Source organism: Passer montanus, unplaced genomic scaffold (genome assembly GCF_014805655.1).
Source record: "Passer montanus isolate IOZ18808 unplaced genomic scaffold, ASM1480565v1 scaffold155, whole genome shotgun sequence".
Classification (NCBI taxonomy): Eukaryota; Metazoa; Chordata; class Aves; order Passeriformes; family Passeridae; genus Passer; species Passer montanus.
Window position 1 is genome coordinate 27,965 of NW_024362605.1, and position 19,880 is coordinate 47,844.

The window sequence follows — 19,880 nt, forward strand, 5'->3', positions numbered from 1 at the left end:
ACCCCCCCCCCCCCCACGGCCGGCCTCAGTCACCATCACACCGCGGGAGGCGGCGCAAACAGCAGTCACCACCACCGTCCGCACCGAACAGCCGCCGCCATGAGCAGCGAGGCCGAGACCCAGCCGCCCGCCGCCCCCGTCCCCGCGGCGGCCCCCGCCGCCCCCGCCGACTCCAAGCCAAACGGTGGGACCGGGAACGGGGGCAGCGGCCTGGCCTCGGCGGCACCTCCCGCTGGCGGGGACAAGAAGGTCATCGGTGAGGGCAGCCTGGGGTCCCGGAGTGGGGTGGGAAGCCCCGATCCCCTGCCCCTCCCCCGCTGTGGGTGGCGCGCGCTCCCTTCCCCCCCGAGGGGCGGTGCGCGCCCCCTCCCCGCCCCCGGCTCGTGTCCTCGCTCGCGCGCGCGGCGGCCGTTAGTCGCCCCCCTCTCCCTCGCCTCCCCGCGCGCCGCCGGCCCCGCGTGCCGGGTGGGGGCGGGGCGGCGCAAGATGTCCGCCACGCGGGGCCTTTGTGCGCGCGCCCCGCCACGTGCCCCTGACGCGCCGCTCCCTCCCCTCTTCCCCTCTTCACTCTGCCCCTTCCCGCAGCAACGAAGGTTTTGGGAACAGTGAAATGGTTCAACGTGAGGAACGGTTACGGCTTCATCAACAGGTGAGCGCCCAGACGCAGCGGGCCTTGTCGCGGGGAGCCGCGGGGAGGGGGGCGCGGCGCTTGTGTCGCGCGGGTGACAGGCAGGCGGGGGGCGGCGGTGCCTCTGCCGCCTCTCACCCTGCTTGGTAGAAGAACCTGGTGATATGCGCCCTTTCTCCACCCCAGGGTTCCTGACCCGCTTGGGGCTTGCCTGGTTGGCTTTCGAGTCCTTTTACCTAGGCAAGAACTGCGCTCTCGAAGCGAGTCTGTTTCCGCGGCGATATCTTACATTATGGTCCATCCTTTTATGGTGTTTTATGACAGTAGTTGATGTGAAAGACTAATTTGAACGCTTTGGGACTTAAATTAAGTACCTGAAGTAGGCCTGTCAAGGAGAGGAAGTGCTCTGCAAACAAGTTTCTTAAAAATTGGCAATTTGGCAATTTCTGGCCCCATTGGTTGTGGGGGGCCTCCCTGGAGTGTTGCCAGAGCTATTTCCCTTAATTTGTGGTACTTAAACTCCCCAGTCTCAGAATGAGGCTGCATACTGGAAAATCACCCTTTAGGCCAGCAAGTATAGTGTTATTATTGGACCTTCTGTTTATGTTTGGTTTAAACATTGCTTTTTTGAACTGCTTGTTACTTTATGAACTTTATTGGTGTAAATTGTCTGTCAGGCTCCTGAATTGGTTTTGTGTCTGCAGCTTTACAAACTTTCCTCCCAGTCTGCCCAGTTTGCATTGTTCATCATGCCATGCTTCAGCTCCCAGTGTTGAGGAGTCACCAGTGCTTAAAGCTGTTGTGTCTCTGGCCTTGGAAACGCCTCCCAAGTCCCAGCCACAAACCCCACCTCGAGGGAAGGCTTTTCCTGTTTCCTCAGCAGTGAAAATGTTCTGTGATGTCAGTCAAGCAAGGAAGCAGCAGCAGCTAGTTGAGACATCCGAGTAGCTTCCCCAGTCATTACTTTGGCAGCTGTTTAATCCCTGAGGTTGCCATTTGTAATGAGAAACCCAGCATGATCTCGTATTATCAAGAGATTAGAGCCTGGTAACTGAAGGGGAGGACATTTCCTCTGCTCTAGAATCTTTGCCTGGCTGCAGGGAAGCTGTGCAAGAGCTCCTGCCCTTGCATGGCTCTGCTTTACCCAGGTCTGCTTTCAGATAAAATGAAGCTATGGAACTGAAATGAGGTTTGATCTAGGTGCATGCTCATTTCAGGTACTTTCTCTGTGTTTTTAATGTTAGAGGTGTGATTGTATTCCAGAATAGGAGGGCGTTTGAATTCCGGATCTTTGATTGTTGTTTCTTGTGTTTGCCAGAATAACAAGTAGATGTGCAAAAGCTGCTGGCTTGGTCTGTGCCATAACTGAAGCTACACTGTCCGGTGTGGTATTTGGTGCCCTGCTGGACTTGGCATCTTCTTAGTCTGCTTATCTGTTTCCCTTTTTCTAATACATTATAGTGGATAAAAGATGTAAATGGAAGAGTGGCATAAATTATTTGTTCAGCCTTCAGAATGGGTGTTTCTCTTGTACCCTTCCAAATTTTCTTTGAAAAAGTGATGGTCCTGCTGTTCCATCATCCGCATGACAACATGCTTGCTGCTTCTTGATGTGCTTGCTGGAAAACAGCATTCGGAGTGATGTGGCCAGTAGCATGAGGCTGTAAAATGGCCTGGCGTGTTTTTCACTTGATTCAGTGAGCTCTGTGTGACCTCGTTAGTTATTGAGCCAAAACTCTGATGTCCTCTTGAATGGAAACCGCTTTGCAAATGGATTTTAAAAACAAGTGTCTGATCTGGTTGTCCAAAATTCAACCTGGACAAAAGTACAAGGCATCCATGTTTGTGCCTTGTTTTTCCTGCCACTGTTTTTCAGCTGAGGATGAAAGAAGGTGCTCAGCATTTTTACTAGAAGCATGTTACTATTCTCTTGTGAAGGTTTTCAGCATTTTGGACATGGTGTTTTGAAGAAGAGTTTCAGCTTTGGCTTTACAAGGGCTTTTGAGTGCTGTGTTCTTGGGGCTTTGGAGATGTGATCGGAATGGCTCTGCTCCACTGCCTTTTGGATGCCTTTTCCCAGTAATTTTTGAGGTCTGTAGGCATCAGTTTCAAGAGGAAACAAGGGGACTTACTTTTACTGGTGATGTCTGATGGAATAGCTGTAGCTTGGATGGAGTTTCTGAAAGAAGTTTAATTGTCAAATCTCACTTTTTAAAGCCAGGGGTAAGGAGCACCTGGCTTTATCTTACTAAAAGCCAGAGCAAGCATTCTGTTACCACTAGCCATGAGCACTCCAGTTGAGAGCATGTTTTCACACAAGCTTACTTATGTCTTTAACTAGGAAATAAAGTCACTTTGCTGTTGAGATTGTTCCATGCAGTAGTGAAAATTAACACCGCAGTGAGGGTGGGTTGGTGTGATGGGAGCTGGGATGTCCATGCTTCAGGATTGAGGGAGATGGCTTGTGCAGCTCTAAGTAGTGCAAGGTTGTCTCTGTTGTACCTCTTCAGGACAGAATAGAAACTTCTGACTGAAGCTGGTGCTGGGCTGTGGTTGTTTGGGCTCATGACAGTTGCAGAAACTGTGCCAGGATCATGCTGAAGGATGGGTGCTCTTGGGTCCTTTTAGATGCAGACCTGAGCTCTTTTCTGTTTATTAAGAGGGGAGACCAAGGCTTGACCAACTGTGCTGCCTTCATGGGCAGCTGGTGTTGCTGTTCCTCAGGTAAGTGAAACATTGAGGCTGAGGGGATGTAAGTGAGGCTACAGTGGCAAGGACAGAGCTGCTTCCAAAAGCTGCAGTAGCCAGTATCCCACAGAGCACAACTGGGAAGGAGTGAGTGGTCACCGTCAGGTATTCAAACATCTCTGGTGATGGGATGTGAAGGATAGAGGGGTGTGCAGCAGTGAGGAGGAGTATGCCTTACTGAATGTTCAGCATGCGCTTTGCACTTGGTGTAAGCTGATCTCTTTCCTACACACAGTAATCTAATAGGAACTAGCTGAGAGCAGGTTGAGGAGTAATGCTCAAATGCTGTTATGATAGATCAGCATTTTGCCTCTGTACCAAACAATTGAATTTTTAATTTACTGTGCATTTTATTAATGAAGTTCAATACCCTGTTGTCTTGCAGGAATGACACCAAGGAAGATGTGTTTGTCCATCAGGTAAGATTTCCTTGAAAGTGAAACGTATTCTCTCTCAGAAACTGCCTGTTCCTGACCCATTTAAGTAGGATTGAAGTTATGGAAGAGCCTTGCCTTTTCACTGTCACTTGAACACAAACAACTTATTTGGTTGGTTGCATTGCAAGAAGAGCCTGCTTGCACTTTGGGGTTTTGCACATCAGCTGAGTGGGCTGATGGTGTACAGTGATGAGAATTGCACTAGATGCTAGCATGGGCTTGGGGATAACTGCTTGGAGTCCAGTCATCTTGTGGATTCATACAGTGGTTAAGTGAACATCTGGAAATAAATTAAAAGCTTGCAGCAGGGAGAGAAGTTAATGGAACTTAATAATGAAGTGCCAATTAAACTTTTTTTTTCCCTAGGCAGAATTACAGATTTTATTGCTCTAGGCTTTCAGTGAAAGTCTACCAACATTTTAGTATGGGCTTTTCAATTTAACTGATATGTATCCTTAGATGTAATGTATGGCAAATAGGTAAGCCTCTGGAAAATAGACCAAGACTGCACACTACACCTGTGTCTTACTTTATGGAGCTGGTTTGCTTTGGTTTAGTTCTTTGTCTAATTGAGAGGCTGTGATCAGCAATTTGCTTTTTGCCCTTTCTGGCTCAGGATCTCCTTAGTAAGCAGCCCACAGAGAATTCTTAGTGGAGCTTGCTTTTACTCTGGCATTTAGGAATCCATGGGTCATTCTTTAGTCTCAAGTTAGGGATATGCTGCTGATGTTAACACAAAGGAAGGGTAAAACAATGCCTGGAAAGTGTTTTGTTTTTATCATCTCTCAGCTTCATGCTTGTTCTTTGTGTGAATTACCAGCTTTTAGAGGCACTGGTTTGTGAGAGGTAATACATACCCCGAGGGGAAGCTTTCAGACCCGATGGGCAAGTAGGGCCACCTGAAAGTGACATTGACTTACTGGTTGTGTTACAGGACTTGTCATGTAGTTGCTGTCTATGTTTCTGAAATAACAGTTTGGTAATGCTTTGTTTTAGTGTAATATTTTACAATTAAACGGTTATAGGGCTCTAATCAGAAAGAAATCAGGTTGTTTGAGAAGTCTAGCTGTGTGTGCTTTTCTCTATCCCTGTTACATAGCTCAGGTGTCACAAAAAGCTGTAGGACTGGCTGCTTGTTGTGATAAGGCTTTCCTTAAAGTTACAGAGACTTGTGGGCATATTTTTCCATTGATTTTGTACAATTTAGGCAGAAGAAATCTAACCAAATTGTGTGGCAGGTATTTTATATTAAAGTTGTTGCACTTCTATTGCCCTTCAGTTAAAGCGTTTGATAAGCAGAACATGCCTGAGCACAGTGTGTACTGAGCATTAACTTGTCTGTTGAAGATGTCATCCAGTACTGCAGAGCACCGAAAACTGAGTCCCTTCTAGTAATGTTGTTTGGCAGGTGGCCACTGATACAGAGGATTGTCTGTTGCTGACACCTGGAAAAGACCAATCTTTGTTGTGCAATACACAGCTGTAATAGATTTAGGATTAGTTGGTTAGACCTGTGGTAGAAACTATGGTGTCGGAAGCCTTGGAGGAGGAGATCTCTTTATACATGGCCATTTTTATGTTTACAGAGTATGGGACACAGAAGCTGCTGTGTCCTGTGGTGTGTGGGAAATAATGGAGGGCTGGAAATCCAAGAGAGTGATTGGAAGGGCTGGATATACTGGTGTATAGGCATCAGAGGAATGTATAACTATCATAGTGATGTTGAATTTTAAACTGTGATTAGGAGTGCTTTAGCCAGTGTGTGGTGTGAGAGTTTTCCTCTTTGTTTTCAAACTGCCTTTTTAGCCAGCAGACAGCATGTTGACAGGTGCTTCCAGTTAATGGTAAAGCTGTTGCACATTTCAGATAGTCCAGAGCATAATACAAGTACATTTTATGACTTCCTGGATTTTCCCAATTATTCAGTTGATTTTTCAGAAATACAGATCTTTCTCCTGTGATAAAGAAACTGAGTATTTAGTAATCTTAAAATAAGTAAAAAAACTCTTCCTTTGTATACTTATGCTGTGCCTGCATTGTTGTGTTGTTAGACTGCCATAAAGAAGAATAACCCCAGGAAGTACCTCCGCAGCGTAGGAGATGGAGAGACCGTGGAGTTTGATGTGGTTGAGGGAGAAAAGGTAAATACATCTTTCGGGTGTCAGAGTGCACATGGAAAACTCAGGTTGCAGGCTTTGGTGTGGTGCCTGTGGTTTTGAGTTGATGCCTGATGACATCCGAGGAGGTGAATGGTTTTTAATTTCTTCACAATGTGGATGTAAATCTTTGCTCAGTACTAGACTGTTATGCTGTAGCTGGTGGGATGGTGACCGTTTCCCTAATGCTATTTCCACTCTTTAGGGTGCGGAGGCAGCCAATGTCACAGGACCTGGTGGAGTTCCAGTGCAGGGCAGTAAATACGCAGCAGATCGTAACCATTACAGACGATATCCACGTCGTAGGGGTCCTCCACGCAACTATCAGCAGAACTACCAGAACAGTGAGAGTGGGGAAAAGAACGAAGGAGCAGAGAACATACCAGAAGGCCAAGCCCAGCAACGCCGTCCCTATCGCAGGCGGCGGTACCCACCTTACTATATGCGTAGGCCCTACGGGCGTCGTCCACAATACTCCAACCCTCCCGTACAGGGAGAGATAGTGGAGGTAACATTTGCCTGACATATGATGCTAAATGGGCTTGGTTGCTTTGGAGCAGGGTGAAGGGATGCACCTTTTGACACTTCTTATAGGTACTCCAGATGATTTTGGTAAGGCTTGGCAGTAGCGTGAAATGAAGTAGCTGAAGGTCTTCATGTTACAGCTTCTAAAAACCAGAATATTTCAATTTGTATGATTAAGTGGAGGATTCTCCATCATGTGTGCACCTGTTCTGTAGAACTGCTGTCCACCTTGACTAAACTGATGACCTTTCAAGCTCCTTTCTCATAGCGTGACAAGCTGTGGAGTTAGCACATTTCTGGCTGGGGCTGAGGCAGTCTGTGGCCTGATGTCTTGCAGGGTGCTGACAACCAGGGTGCAGGAGACGGCAGACCAGTCAGGCAAAACATGTACCGGGGTTACAGACCAAGATTTCGCAGGTATGCTGCAGATTAGCTGCTGGTTTTAGCCTTGTTCAGCAACAGAGCCAGGACATGGTGATGCTCAGGTGCTGCACAGTTAAAGCCTAGCTTGACTTTCAGGGGTCCTCCTCGTCAAAGACAGCCTAGAGAGGATGGAAATGAAGAAGATAAAGAGAACCAAGGGGATGAAACCCAAAGTCAGCAGCCACCTCAACGTCGGTACCGCCGTAATTTCAACTACCGACGCAGACGCCCAGAGAACCCTAAACCACAAGATGGCAAAGAGACGAAGACAGCCGAACCACCAGCTGAGAACACGTCCGCTCCCGAGGCTGAGCAGGGCGGGGCTGAGTAAATACCGGCTTAACATCTCTACCATCATCCGGGTGCGTGACCAGGGGCCTGGGGATGCCATTTGCTGACTTTTTCTTTTGTTGCTTTTTATTTGTGCCTTACAATGTTTGGCCTCGTCTTGCTCACACATGCTGTAACTGATCTGTGATATGTCTGGAGAACTGGACTGCGAGGCTTTGTTGCATCAATGCTGACTAATTGGGAGGACTTAGTTACAAGCTTTAGTTGTTATTGATGGAATACTATTACACTTAAAATCTTGGCTGCATGCAGTAGTTGAGGTGTATGGCAGTCTCTGCTCACCCAGAAATTCGATGTAAAGACTTGAAAATAGTCAGGAGAAGCACATACTGGGATTTACATAGCTCCATTAGTGCCTGAGCTGAGTCTGTACAGAGAGGTGAATGGCATTGGGACGTTGGCATCTGTTTCTACAAAGGTGATGCAGAATTAGCAGGAGTGTCTTGCGAGCAGCCTTTTATCTAATCAAAGTGCTGGAAAAACTGGTAGAAATGGTGGTTTTGTCAGAGCATGTGAGAGCTGTGTTGCAGTGCTGAGATGTGGGCTCGGAAGGGTTGTGTGCAGGGCAGGGGCCAGAGGCTGGGTTAGTTGCAAGGGAACCTGCCTGTGATTGGGGCTTGTTTGGTGCTGACTCCTGAGAGACAGTTCTCCTAATTTGGGAATATTTTCATTGCCAGGACTCTACTTGTTCTGCATTTCTTGTCACCCATGTGTGTATCCCGTTCCTTTTGTCCCTTGCTCCTTGCATATTACTTGGAGGGCAGGAAAGTGGAAGAAGAATTTAGGCTGTAGTGGGAGCAGTCTGAGTGGTTATATTGATGGGCTGGACAGGGGCTAGAGGAGTTGGGCTGGGAGAAGGCTCAGTGTTGGCAGCAGCTGCAGCCTCTCCCAGCTGTGGAGGCATGGAGACTTGATCTGCATGGGCTCTACTGCTTCATGTTCCACTTGCAGATGGATCATTCACTCACTGTCCAGACTGTGCTGCAGTGATCTCTGTGCACTTTTGGTGAACATTTGTTGTATCCTGGTATTCATTTTTGTGGTCAACACCTCCTGGATGAATTCTTAGAACATGGGCTTCAGAAGAATATCACAATGTCACCTTGGTTTCTCTTGCTGTCTGGTAGCATTGGAGAATATTTGGTTTAGTTTCTGTGCTTTGAGCAGTGGCTGAATATGTTGGCAGAGCCTGGTGGAAGCAGCTCTCCCCATGATGGGAGAGATCCCTTTGGGCTTAAGCTGACTGACTGCTCTCTTTGGAGTCCTTGGCATTGTTCCTTTACAAAGGTGGCTGGTGTGGTTGTGTAGGGTGGGGCTGACAAGGAGAAGTAGCTGGTGAGGGTTGGGCTGTGAGCTTGTGACAGGCAGCTTAGGGTGAATTTTTGAGTTGCAGGTGAGCCTTGGTACACAAAGCACCCCTGTAACCCTTTGACAACTGTCTGATCAGCCTTTTTTTTCCCTCTTTTTCAGTTTAGTCATCAAAGAAAAGACTTCAAGAAATGAAGAAGAAAATGAAATTCCAGCAATAAGAAATGAACAAAAGAATTGGAACTGAAGACCTTAAGTGCTTGCTTTTTGCTGTTGACCAGATTACTAGAACTATCTGCATTATCTATGCAGCATGGGGTTTTTATTATTTTTACCTAAAGAATTCTCTTTTTGGAAATGATAAACGCGTTTTTTAAAAGCCTGGTTTTTCTCAATATACCTTTAAAAGTTTGTAAATTGTTTCATATCTGGTCACATTGAGATTTTTAAGAACCTCATTTTTAATTTGTATGAAATATACGCCTGATTTTTTCAAGTCAAACTGCAAGCATCTGTTAATAAAGGTCTTAAAGAGTTACCATGTGTGCTTAGGTGTTTTAAAGGTTTTAAGTATTCATAGAAGGTTTGGGAAAAAAATGACTGATTTACTCTTTGGGCATACAGGCTGGTGGAGTAAAGCACAAAAGTTGAAATAAAAAAACCAATGAAGGTGCAGTCGAGTCACATCGGAGAATGATGGGCAGGCACAGAGGGGTGGGAGTTTCTAGCGCTAGCCCAGTGTGTTTCCAGGAGCTGTTGGTACAGCTTGGCTGTGTCCTTGGTAGAATACAGCACTTGCAGACCTGAGGTGGTGTGAGGGTGCTTAAAAAAAAAGGGGAACCCTCCCCCAAAAATGGTAACATCAGACATTGATTTGGGTTGGAGGAATGAGGAACCTTAAAGCTCACTTCATCCCATGCCCTCTCAGTGGGGCAGGGACACCTTCCACTTGACCAGGTTACTCCAATCACTGTCCAGGCTGGCCTTGAACACTTCCAGGGATGGGGCAGCCTGTGCCAGGTTCTAGATACCTAAAATATCCCAAACTTGTCATTGGGGCTGTGCTATAGCACAATTGCTGCATGAGTGCACTGCAGAGCCAGCTGGGTGCAGAAGCATGGACAAGGAGCTGTGCCTTATGACAAAACTGGCCTTGGCTGCACCCCACTGCCATGGTGAGAACCTGGTAAGTAGGGGCTGCTCCCTCAGCATGGAGCTCAGAGCTGTGCCTTGGTCTGACAGCACCTGTTAGAACCACTGCAGAGCACCTGCAGGGGGGGGTCGATGTCCAATGGCAGCTTTTGGGACCTTTCACATACTACTAGTGAGTTCTGTGCTCTTAATAATTTTCCTGTGGGCTCCAGTGTCCCAATCACCCCAGGTGTCCCAACAATCCTAGTGCTCCAGGCTTTGCTGTCTCCAAGCACCTGCTAATGCACCTGCCCATCTCCTGGCTGTGCCATCTGTGAGCATTCTGCCATCCAGACACTGCTGTTTGACAGCACAATCTCATCTCTGCCCCTTCCTGTCACTCAGTGTTTGGATTTTTCTCCTTTCCTGGGGTCCTGGAAAATGGACAGACTTGCCCCGGACATTCCATCTTGCAGAAGTGTGAGAAGCTGCAATAAACAACAGCTTTGCTGCCTTTTGGCTTCATGTGAGGGGGCAGATGGCTCAAGAAGACCCTTACAGCTCTAGGTTTTGGATGCAGGTGCTTTGCAGCCTGCCTGGGCTGCAGGACTGGGACTGCAAGTCTTCACACCTATCTGTTTTGGGGACTGGCTGTGCCCCTGCAACACCATCTGCTCGGGCCTGGTGCTTGGCCTTCCTTCTCTCAGGGTGACAGTGCTGAGGAGCTTCTGCTTGGTTTCCCTGTGCTGCAATTGGTGTCTGTGTGCTTAGCTTGGGGTGAGAAAGGAATGAGGCCACAACCAACATTCAGTAATTAAGGATGGTGGGGATTGAGTTGGTGGTTTCAGGTTCTGGTTTGTTTTCATAATGGTTTACAAATGCTGATAGATTAATAATTCATTTCCAAAAGAGAATTCCCATTTTGTGTGAACTTGAAAACCACACTCTGCTGACAGAGCATCTCCATCAGGCTTTAGACTGACTCACCTCCTTGTGTCTGGTGTGTACGGCTTTGGTGTTCCTTCATGATCCCCCATGAAAACATGGATAACTAAGTATTCCAGAGTCCTGGTTTTACTCAGTTTTTGAGCACAAGCCTTGTGCCACCCTGAATCCGAGCCCAGGGAAGGTTTCCAGTGGGGCTGGTGTGGGAGGGCTATCAGCCACATGGAGTCAGTGCTGCTCCGTGTGGAAAAGACTTCCCACTAAATTCCCCCAAAGCATGGGCTGAGCAATGTCAGAGGAGCTACTCTGCCTTCAGTGTCCTGACAGCTTTCCCAGGCAACAGGGTAATCTTTCCTTAAAGCAATACTTTTCTGGGATTTATTTTCATGACACCTGGCTGGAAGTGGAGGAAAAACCCTTCCCTGGCTGACTGCTGCAGTACCTTTGCTTTTAGCAGTCAGCTGGCTATGTCAGAGGCTGGAAGCAGCTGCAGAAATGTCTCAGTACAGGTGCTAGTGCTTTAATGGGGTCAGACTGACAGGGAGAGTGTCCCATATCAGGGCTAGGTGCAGGAGGTGCTGCTGGCCATCACACACGAGAATCCATGGCGTACATCTTGCTGGTGGCTGTCTGGGTGCCCCGGGGCTGGAGATGTCTCTGGAGTTGACAGTGGCTGCTGGGAGCTACCAGGAAAGAGTTGGGGTTGTGTCATGGCTGGCAGTTGCAGGGTGACTTGGGACTGCCACAGCATGGGGACACAGCAGGAGAAATTAACTCAGACAGCCAGCAGGGTTAACTTCCCTTGAGACCAGGCATAAGGATTGGAGATGACTTCTGGGGAGGCATCACCTGCCCAGTGTCCCTGATGAGGGGGCTGTATTTCAACCAGTACATCCCTGCAGCCACTGTCTCAGGCTTTGGCTGATGACAGGGATTCCAGCACAGCTGCTGCTTTGAGTAAACATCAGCACACCTTCACCAGGACCTGGAGGCCCACAGATGTGGATGGATCCCTGCACCCTCTTCATGCCCTTATAGGGTTTATGGGGCCTCTCACTCAGCCCTGTTCTGCCTTGTGTAGCCTTCCCAGCCAAAGGGCACAGGGTTGGGCACAGAGGCGTCCCCCTTGGTTAGGCTGGACCCTGCAAGAAGCCTCTGTGCCCTCTGAGTTTCTCCTTCACCCCTTATCCCTGCAAGGCAAAAAGCTACTTGACATAGGATGGGGTGGAATGAGACAGACTGACCTGTGCAGGCATAGAGGCAGCAGGTCAGCAGGACAGATGCCACAAAGCAGCCCATGGAGCCAGCCATCCCCAGCCAGCATGACCACCCAAAGTCATAGTAGACTCCCAGGAATATATTGTGTGACACCAGCATGGCCCTCTCCACGTAGACGTCCACTGCATACCACACGGAGCCTATGAGCCCCAGGATGCCTAGGAGGAATGGGGCTTGTTAAAAACAACCATACAACATCCCATACGCCCCAAGCCCTGCTGAAGGGGTGCCACTAGCTCCCAGCATGCTCCCCAGCTCCCTGTGGGACATGAAGTCTGTCTGCTCCAAAGCTCTCCCAGCCACGCACTCCCAGCGCAGAGTATGACTCCAGCTCCATAGCACATCTTCATTTTGACATAAGGATCTTCCTTGAGGAATGTGATGCAGTCAAGCCCAAAGACCAGTGTAGCCAAAGCCAGGCAAGCCAGAAGATCTGCCGTGATCATCAGGGTCCGTGTCACCACAATCTTCACTGGGCAGGAAAGTTAAAAACAACCATAAATGGGAATGAGGAATTATCAGAGAAACAGGTGTCTCCACTTCAGATTTCTGTCCATGTCCTTTTTGAGTCACCCAGCTCACCACTGGTCATCACACTGGAATCCATCAACCCCATGCCTTCCATGGGCCAAGGGAAGGTGCTCAACAAGCTCGTCAGAAACTTAATAAGAACTTAAACCCATCATTAGGCCAGCTCAAGAAACCAAACAACTCAAGGTATACCCATCACCTGGTATAGCACCTGGTATGTGGTTGCCTGCTCCAGCCATTCTTGAGCAGAAGACACTGCTGCCTACACTGTTTTTTCTTCCAAGTTGTGTAGCAGGTGTTTTAAACAGCAGATGTCAATATACCAGTGAAAAACTAGAGCTGGCATGGATCATATCACCAGCTGTGATGGGACTGTGCCCTGCAAAGCTCCCTTCTCCACAGAGCAATGTGGCACACCCGCTTAGTCCATACCAACTACTTTCCTCTCCACTCCCTGTATCTGTGTTGTTCCATGTCATTACCCAACAAAAAGGTTCTCTCTGCAGGGCTTGGTGTGCCCTGTACAGGCCAGAAGAAATGTCCTTACCCTGATGTGACTGTCTCTGATCTGTGGGCATGAGTCCTTGGCCAGTGGGAACGGTCCTTGCTCTGCCTGCAGCATAGTGGGTTGCAAATCCTAGGTTCTACATGCTCGAGCATGTTTGTTGTGAGGCAGCACAGCTTCACAGGATCCTTCCTGCCTGATGACCCCACAGGCAGGTCTAACTGCCAAGTTTCTGCAAAGACCAGGCTATTGGGGCAGGAGACCAAGAGCAGCCCTAAGCTGGTGTGGCTGACTGACAAAGGGCAGCTTGGTGCACTGATAATCACTTTTCCTCTTCCCTTTCAAGAAGACTCTGAGATGTGAACTTAATAAATACCTCCAGGCCAGGTCAGCTCACCTGGGTGGTCAGCCAGAATTGAGTCATATTGGTCACAGGTCCTGACCCCGTCCTGCATGTTGGTGACACACTCCCTCCAAAGGCCCCGGCATTTGTGACTTATCTGGAGGCAGGAGAAAGGCACTCATGAAAAAAGCATCAGGGTCTCCCCAGCTTCCCATGGATCTCCCAGCCCAGCAGGGCAGATTTCAGGCTCCCACCACTACACCTGGACAGGTCCTGGTGACTCCTTGCCCATACCTGCTCTCTGTTTTCTCCTGCTCCATCCCTCTATCTCTATAGTAGTCTAATCCTTCAACTCAAAAAGCAGTGGGTTTGTCCCACCACGCCACTTTTCCAAGCCTGTGGAGACATTGTGCAACCTCATGGATGGCAAGGCACCCACCTTGCTCTCAGCTGCTCATCTTGAGGATGATGGTGCTCTGCTCACCTTAAAGGTGGCTACTCTGCTCACCTTCCAGGTGATTTCTCTGCTCACCTCCAAGCTGTCATCAGCATTGACCATCCAGCAGTCCGTGCACGTGGCCAGGAGTAGGAAGAGTGTTGAGAGAAGAGTGAGCCCGAATGCTGTCATCTGCAGGGCTGCAGTCATGGGGGGACCTGAAAGAGCACAGAGATGTTCACCAACTCTGCTTGCTCTGGCTGCTTCCAGACACCCGATCTTACTTACAAGACAAAGTGCCACCGAGGCCAGGCATTCTCTGGATACCTAGGAGTCATCTGGGTCCTGTCTCACAGTGCTCACTTGCTGTCAAAATGCTCTAATATCTTCAGCCAAGGTTGGGCCACCAGCTTTACATATAGAGGGAGCTTTTAGACACACAGTAATTTTGTAGTGGATACATTCCCACATTGGTTCCCTCTCTTCCAAATAAAAGATGCCGACCAGCAGTACTTGCCCTTTGGCAATCAAGAGCTGCTGGAAACCACTGTCAAATATCTGCTGGTACAAAAATCTGTGACCCAAGCATGTCTCCAGAGAACTTCTAGGGACCTCCATCCCTGCCATATGACTTGGTGGGTACACCCTCTGCCTTTTCTTACTTTTGTTTTTCTCCAAGAAAAGCTATGAGGTGTTGAACATCCAGGTTGGAGCACAAGAAAGTGTCCCATGAAGGTGTCCTAATCTTAAGCACAAGCCCAAAGATATAACTCCCATTCCAAGGGGAACAAAGGCTGCTGGGACATGGTGTGGGTGCCCTGAGGAGCTGCCAAGGCTTTCCACAGAGGAGAAGGGATGGCACCATTTGTTTTCCATCCTAGATGGATGTTTTCCATTCCTAGATGAAGGGACTCTGCAGAGGGGGGAGCTGTGCCCAAGGTATGAACAGGGGACATTGTATCTGCAAATCCTGGGCAGGAATCCTACTTTGTCATGTTTTGCGACCCAAAATACCAAATATTTTACTGCAACCACTGCAACAACCCTTTGGACAGGGGTTCAGAAACTCATCTGGTCTTAATTAGCAAGACCCAGATGAGTTTCTGAGCTACATGGGTTAATTACCATGAAATGATAACTCATCATCACCAGGTTTAGTACCTCCAGCCAGAGGCTGCCCATCCTGGCATGGCACAGGCTCCCTGTGGGGCAAAGGTGGGAAGGAGGGTTGTCCCCACACCCAATGTGCCCAATCTCCCCCCACATCCCCTCTTGGGATGTCACTGGTGGTAAAGGCATCACTCTGCCATCATCTCTGAGCACTTCCATCAGCTTCACTCCAAGTGGTCAGTCTCTTAGACCTCAATTTACAATAAGTTTTTTTAATTCCCCAGGCTCCCTTCTGAGCTAATTCCCCAGAGCCTTATTTGTTTCTGCTAGAGTCCAGCTGTTTTGGAGCCTTTGAAGAAAATCTGTTCAGCCACTTCAGTTATATAATCAAGAAAAAGGAAGAGAAATAAATTCTTAATGCTGGGAAAAATCAGCTCTAAACCTTGTTGATAGTAAAAGGTGTTTATGGAGAGCATTACCTTCACTGCAGGCTCATCCTTGTTGCAGAGGGGTGATGACAGAATCTCTTTGTTGCTGATGATTTGGGATAAGGGATGTAGGTCTGGAAGGCTTTTAAGTGCTGATGGGATTGGATCCTGACTCATCTAATGGAGTCAGGGTTACGCAGCATCAGCTGGAGCTTGTGCTGGGCTATTTAAGGTTTGTCCACAGTACGTCAGCTGGGTTTTGTGCTCTGAGACATGATGGGCATCCCTGCAGTTAGAGCAGTCATAGGCTGGGAAGGGAGCCTCCCCAAAAATGTCACATGAGGAAAACAATGGAAACCTGCTGGGAACTCTCCCCAGGTGGGGGACTATGTGTCCTGGACAAATAACCAGTTTTTTATTAGACCTTTCAATTACTGCCTAAGAATGAGTGGCCTAAGGCACTGGAATGGCGTAAGATCCAAGAGTGATACCTGAGTTCAGAGGGTTGGAAGGTGCCAAAGAAAGGAGCTGGAATGCCAGGCTGATAATGAACCTCTTTGGCTGGTAATTAAGACGTTTTTTTTTTCCCCATTAAGCAGAAAACAAGTGAAAACCTGCAGCAGTCAGCACCCAAGGAAGTACCTCTGAACCTGAGTAGCAGCACCCTAGCTGTCTGTCACTTGGAGCTGCCCTAAAAACTTCAGGTTTGTTCTCTAATCCCCTACTGTTTGGGGATTACACAGGATCTGTGTTACAGCATCCTCTGAGCATCCCTGGGCTCACCTGTGCCTCATGGCTCTGCCACCGCTCACCCTCATCTCTCATTTCCATTTGTGGGTGCATAGTTGAGTTGGATTTTTAGGGTGGGTTTGGGCTTTGTTGTGTTTTGATTTTTTGGTTTTTGGTGGGTTTTTTGTTTTTATTTTTGGGGTTTTTTGGTTTTTTTTCCTCTAGATAATCGTCTGCAGCATTTTACTGTGGACATTTTGGCAAAACACAAATCTTGGCAAATCCTTCAGCTCTGCAGGGATGCCCAGGTGCCTGATGTGTGAGATTCCTGTGGCTTTGAGTTATTCTATTTTCCCAGAATTCTGGCATATGGCAAGTCTAATGCTTTGGAATGTAGCAATGAATTAAGGCAAAAAATGTTCAGAAGGGCTTGTGAACCTTCATTTTCCAATCTTTACAGATCAAGAATTTATGGTTCTTGGACATCTGTGACACATGAAATACTGTGTGACCCCAAGTGATACAAAACTGTACCTCCATGGTCTTGGCAACACCTATAAAATAGGTGTATTTCTATTTTCTGTTCTGTCTAAACACTCAGTTTATGATATATCAAACTAATCCACCTTGTTAATCCCCAACTGAAACCTTTTTGGGGGTGAAAAGAGGCAGGTAGAGGAGCAGAGCTAGGAGTAGTCAGTCTGTCACAGCACAGCTAGTCTGTAGCTGAACAAAGTAAATCTAGCCATAACAAATCCAATTCGGCTGACCTGGCTCATTCTGGAAAAAACTAACAAAGACCTCAGCCAACCTTGTTCAAGCTTAGATGCAGATACATCACTGGCCAGAGAACTGGGGGGGAGAGAGGTCCCATCCAATCAGCTGTCTAAGCTGGGAGATTCAAACGCCCTATAAGCAGGGTAGCCATATTAAGCTCAATGCTCTTTGCTGGTGACTCTCCATAGTGTGTCATGTGTCTGTCTCCAGCCCACGACACCACATATCAGTGGTCAAATTATTAAGCTCCTTTCCTGGGTTAGTGACAGTGAAAATCAGTTCTTGGGTTTGTCAAAAAACTTTGGTTTGTCAAAACTATGAGGTTTGTCACAACCATGTGTTTAAAAAGTGCTGACAAAACCCAAACCTTGAACTTCAGCAAATATTTTACTAAAAAAAAACTGGTGTGGATGGAAGGGAAAAAATATATTTTCTGAAATGGGATAATCTCAGAGAACTAGAGAGGATTCAGTAGATGCTGTAGGGGCAGGACAGTGAATAAGAATTATTAAAATCACCATCAAATTCAGCCATTTCTCAGATGTGTGACAAAAGCCCTTCTGCATGAATATGTGTGGGGGTCATTTTCCCTTTTCCCTCATTTCTGCTGCAATAAATAAGTATGATTCGTGCTGACAGAATTGAAACAATAATCAATATTGATACTAATTAATTAATGAAACAGTTAAAGGTGTAATGCCAAGAAAGAAAGGGAGAGGAGGGGCTCCCCCACTTTCTCCTGCAGATGTTTAGAACAGGAAGAAGCAAGAGATAACTATTACTAAATTTAGTTGAAAGAGAGAATTTGGTTGGACACCAGGAAAATGTTAATTATATGAGATTTATTGCTTTAATGTTAGAACATAATATTGGCTTATACTATACCAGCTTGGTGTGCATGTGTAATCCAAAAGGTGAATTAAAGGACACCGAGGAAGAGAAGAGGCCTTCCTCAAAGAAGACCCCCAAAGAGTGGTACGACCCCCTAAAAGAATGGTGGAGCATGCCTGGTAAAGGTGATGAGGATGGAGATACAAAGTGTGACAAATCGAAAATGGGAGGAGATGGTGATGACATACAGCATAAAAGAGGGAATTCTGGCTTGGCAGGCTTGTTCGTGAGGTGGCGGGGGTCAAGCCCTGCACTGCATACCCCACACGGTTATTTTTGCTTATGTGCTGTTATCAGAACCAAATTTTTTTTTATTTTAACCAAATTACATTGTCAATATTTCAAGTGTATTCAATTTTATATATTTTAAGTTACTTAATTAAAATTGCTGTTACATTTTTGTTTGGGTTTTTTTTTTTGATGGGATAATTGGGCAAATATAACACTGCCTATTTTAAAAATGACAGGACAGTTATTTCACAGGGATTTGGCTGAAAGCAAGAAAGAAGTATGACCCAAAATCTCAATACTGCTCATTAAATTGGTGTCTTGGTCTGAAAGACAGGTGTCTGCTAGGGAAGTCAGGAGCCTCCCTTGGAATGGTGAATGTAAACCCCCTCCCCCCGAATTATTATAAATTTGAAATCAAGGGGCTCTCAGGCAAAGATATGAGGATAGGAATAACAATTCTTTACTAGTATGTATAACAAGGCAAACAAAACAGTAACTATGACATTAACAACAAACAGAACCAGGGACCCAGTAAAAGCCATCTTGGATGCTGGCACTTTCCCCTTTGGTGCAGTTACCGTCACAGCTGGCAGAAATGAGCAAAAAAATCCCGGGGTGGTGGATAGATGTATTAGAAGTTCCACAGTGGTAGCTGGAACTCAGGGACGGTGCCGGCTACAGCATGGAGAAACCCAGAGCCGGACCGAAAAAACAACTGCCTGGCTCTGAACAGGGCAGGGAGAGGCAAAGTTAAGGATTCCCAGTGTTATAAATGAGAGGCTTGACTAAGCCAATATTCAAGAAGCAATCAGTTTATTAATTAAGATGGTAAAGTATGGGCAATACAGCACTGGGTACAGTGGGGGAAATTTTCCCTCCAACTGCACGCCAGTAGTTGGGACTTACAGATATTTATAGGGGTACTCATAAGCTTTCTCAGCAGTTTCTGTTCCAAATTTTTATGTCACAATTCTATACACTATTGTGATTTAGTTTTTCTCAGGATGTATCTCAGAAAGGAGTATCCCCATATGGTGGGGTCCAGCTTCTGAAAGAAGGGCACACGAGCAGATGGTGATCAGTCCGTCAAGTCTGAACTCTGGCGACGCCGGTGAATTCTCCTTTGAAGTAATCATCAGCCTGGCCGTCCTCCTTGGATGCCAAAGAGCAAGAGCACCCAGCTGCGCCCCAGCCCCGTCTTTTCCACCTGCCCCCATTCTCGTGGTATCTCTGGTCCTCAGAAAGAGACTCCCCAAGAGAAAAAAGCTATAGCCAGATGCTCCATTCCTCTCCCGACTTCAGACGCAGTCTTTTGTCTTTCTTAAGGACCCATAAGTATCCATAAGTACCCAGTAGTTAGTTTCCTAGCAACTTATGGGGAAAAATAAAATCTGTAAGTAAAAGAAAAAGGAAAGAAACCAAACCCTCAACAACTGGTTTAATGACCAAAAGATGTGTGTTGGAGAGGGAGGAAAGTCTGTTTCAGCCTGCCTGTGCTGTGAACAAAGGCAGATCTTCGTCTTTTATGTGCTTCCAGCCTGGGTGACCATCCCCAGGGAGCCTTCAGTTGACTATTGGAGATGTCACAGCAGCCACCAAGGACAGCAAATCCCTGGGTTTGAGGTGAGATGGGATGTATTTCTGGACTAGGTGCAGGAGGCAAGACGAAGATGCCAAGACGACACAGCAGCCATGCAAAAACCTGGATGGAAAATGTTAGGGATATGGTAGAAATTTGTGCCTATGAAATATAAATACATGTATGAAACGTTGTTAAGGGGGGGACCAGGGTTTAATCCTAGAACTACCTATAACAATCCTGGTGACCTAGCCCGACGTGATCTGATATCGGATTCCAGGGTCTCCTCTCCAGGTCCAGGCGGCGCCCCGCTGAGTTCAGCGGCCGGACAGGATTGGGAAAAGCCCAACGGAACCAATCAGATAACATGAACTATTAGCCAAAACCCAC

At 47.3% G+C, this 19,880-nt stretch overlaps 2 protein-coding genes across 6 annotated transcripts; one reads left to right on the forward strand and one right to left on the reverse strand.

Annotated features, from left to right (window-relative positions):
- Positions 1–4: 4 nt before the first annotated feature.
- Positions 5–9,114, forward strand: YBX1 (Y-box binding protein 1). Of its 4 annotated transcripts, none has more exons than XM_039702343.1 (8): positions 5–256; positions 586–649; positions 3,762–3,795; positions 5,865–5,954; positions 6,175–6,477; positions 6,832–6,911; positions 7,002–7,279; positions 8,739–9,114. In XM_039702343.1, the coding sequence occupies exons 1-7, from the start codon at positions 100–102 to the stop codon at positions 7,246–7,248; spliced, it is 975 nt and encodes a 324-aa protein (XP_039558277.1). In that variant the 5' UTR covers positions 5–99; the 3' UTR covers positions 7,249–7,279; positions 8,739–9,114. The 4 variants fall into 4 exon arrangements, with proteins under 4 accessions (XP_039558277.1, XP_039558278.1, XP_039558280.1 ...); XM_039702344.1 differs by having other exon boundaries at positions 8,744–9,114; XM_039702346.1 differs by having other exon boundaries at positions 7,014–7,279.
- On the reverse strand, positions 8,953–18,963 carry LOC120499000 (claudin-16-like). Of its 2 annotated transcripts, XM_039702349.1 has the most exons (5): positions 15,335–18,963; positions 13,842–13,963; positions 13,364–13,466; positions 11,897–12,088; positions 8,953–11,335 (listed from the first exon to the last, which is right to left on the reverse strand). In XM_039702349.1, the coding sequence occupies exons 2-5, from the start codon at positions 13,953–13,955 to the stop codon at positions 11,241–11,243; spliced, it is 504 nt and encodes a 167-aa protein (XP_039558283.1). In that variant the 5' UTR covers positions 13,956–13,963; positions 15,335–18,963; the 3' UTR covers positions 8,953–11,240. The 2 variants fall into 2 exon arrangements, with proteins under 2 accessions (XP_039558283.1, XP_039558282.1); XM_039702348.1 differs by lacking the exon at positions 15,335–18,963 and having other exon boundaries at positions 8,953–12,088; positions 13,842–15,203.
- Positions 18,964–19,880: the final 917 nt, after the last annotated feature.

What these genes read in the sequence shown, in the direction of transcription:
- YBX1 (XM_039702343.1), top strand. Translation starts at nt 100, where the DNA reads ATGAGCAGCGAGGCCGAGACCCAGCCGCCCGCCGCCCCCGTCCCCGCG. An exon ending in CGGGGACAAGAAGGTCATCG is followed by an intron (nt 257 to 585) that starts GTGAGGGCAGCC and finishes CCCTTCCCGCAG; the next exon opens with CAACGAAGGTTTTGGGAACA. An exon ending in AAGATGTGTTTGTCCATCAG is followed by an intron (nt 3,796 to 5,864) that starts GTAAGATTTCCT and finishes TTGTGTTGTTAG; the next exon opens with ACTGCCATAAAGAAGAATAA.
- LOC120499000 (XM_039702348.1), bottom strand. Translation starts at nt 13,955, where the DNA reads ATGACTGCAGCCCTGCAGATGACAGCATTCGGGCTCACTCTTCTCTCA. An exon ending in ATGCTGATGACAGCTTGGAG is followed by an intron (nt 13,467 to 13,841) that starts GTGAGCAGAGAA and finishes TCCTGCCTCCAG; the next exon opens with ATAAGTCACAAATGCCGGGG. An exon ending in AATTCTGGCTGACCACCCAG is followed by an intron (nt 12,089 to 13,363) that starts GTGAGCTGACCT and finishes CATTCCTCCTAG; the next exon opens with GCATCCTGGGGCTCATAGGC.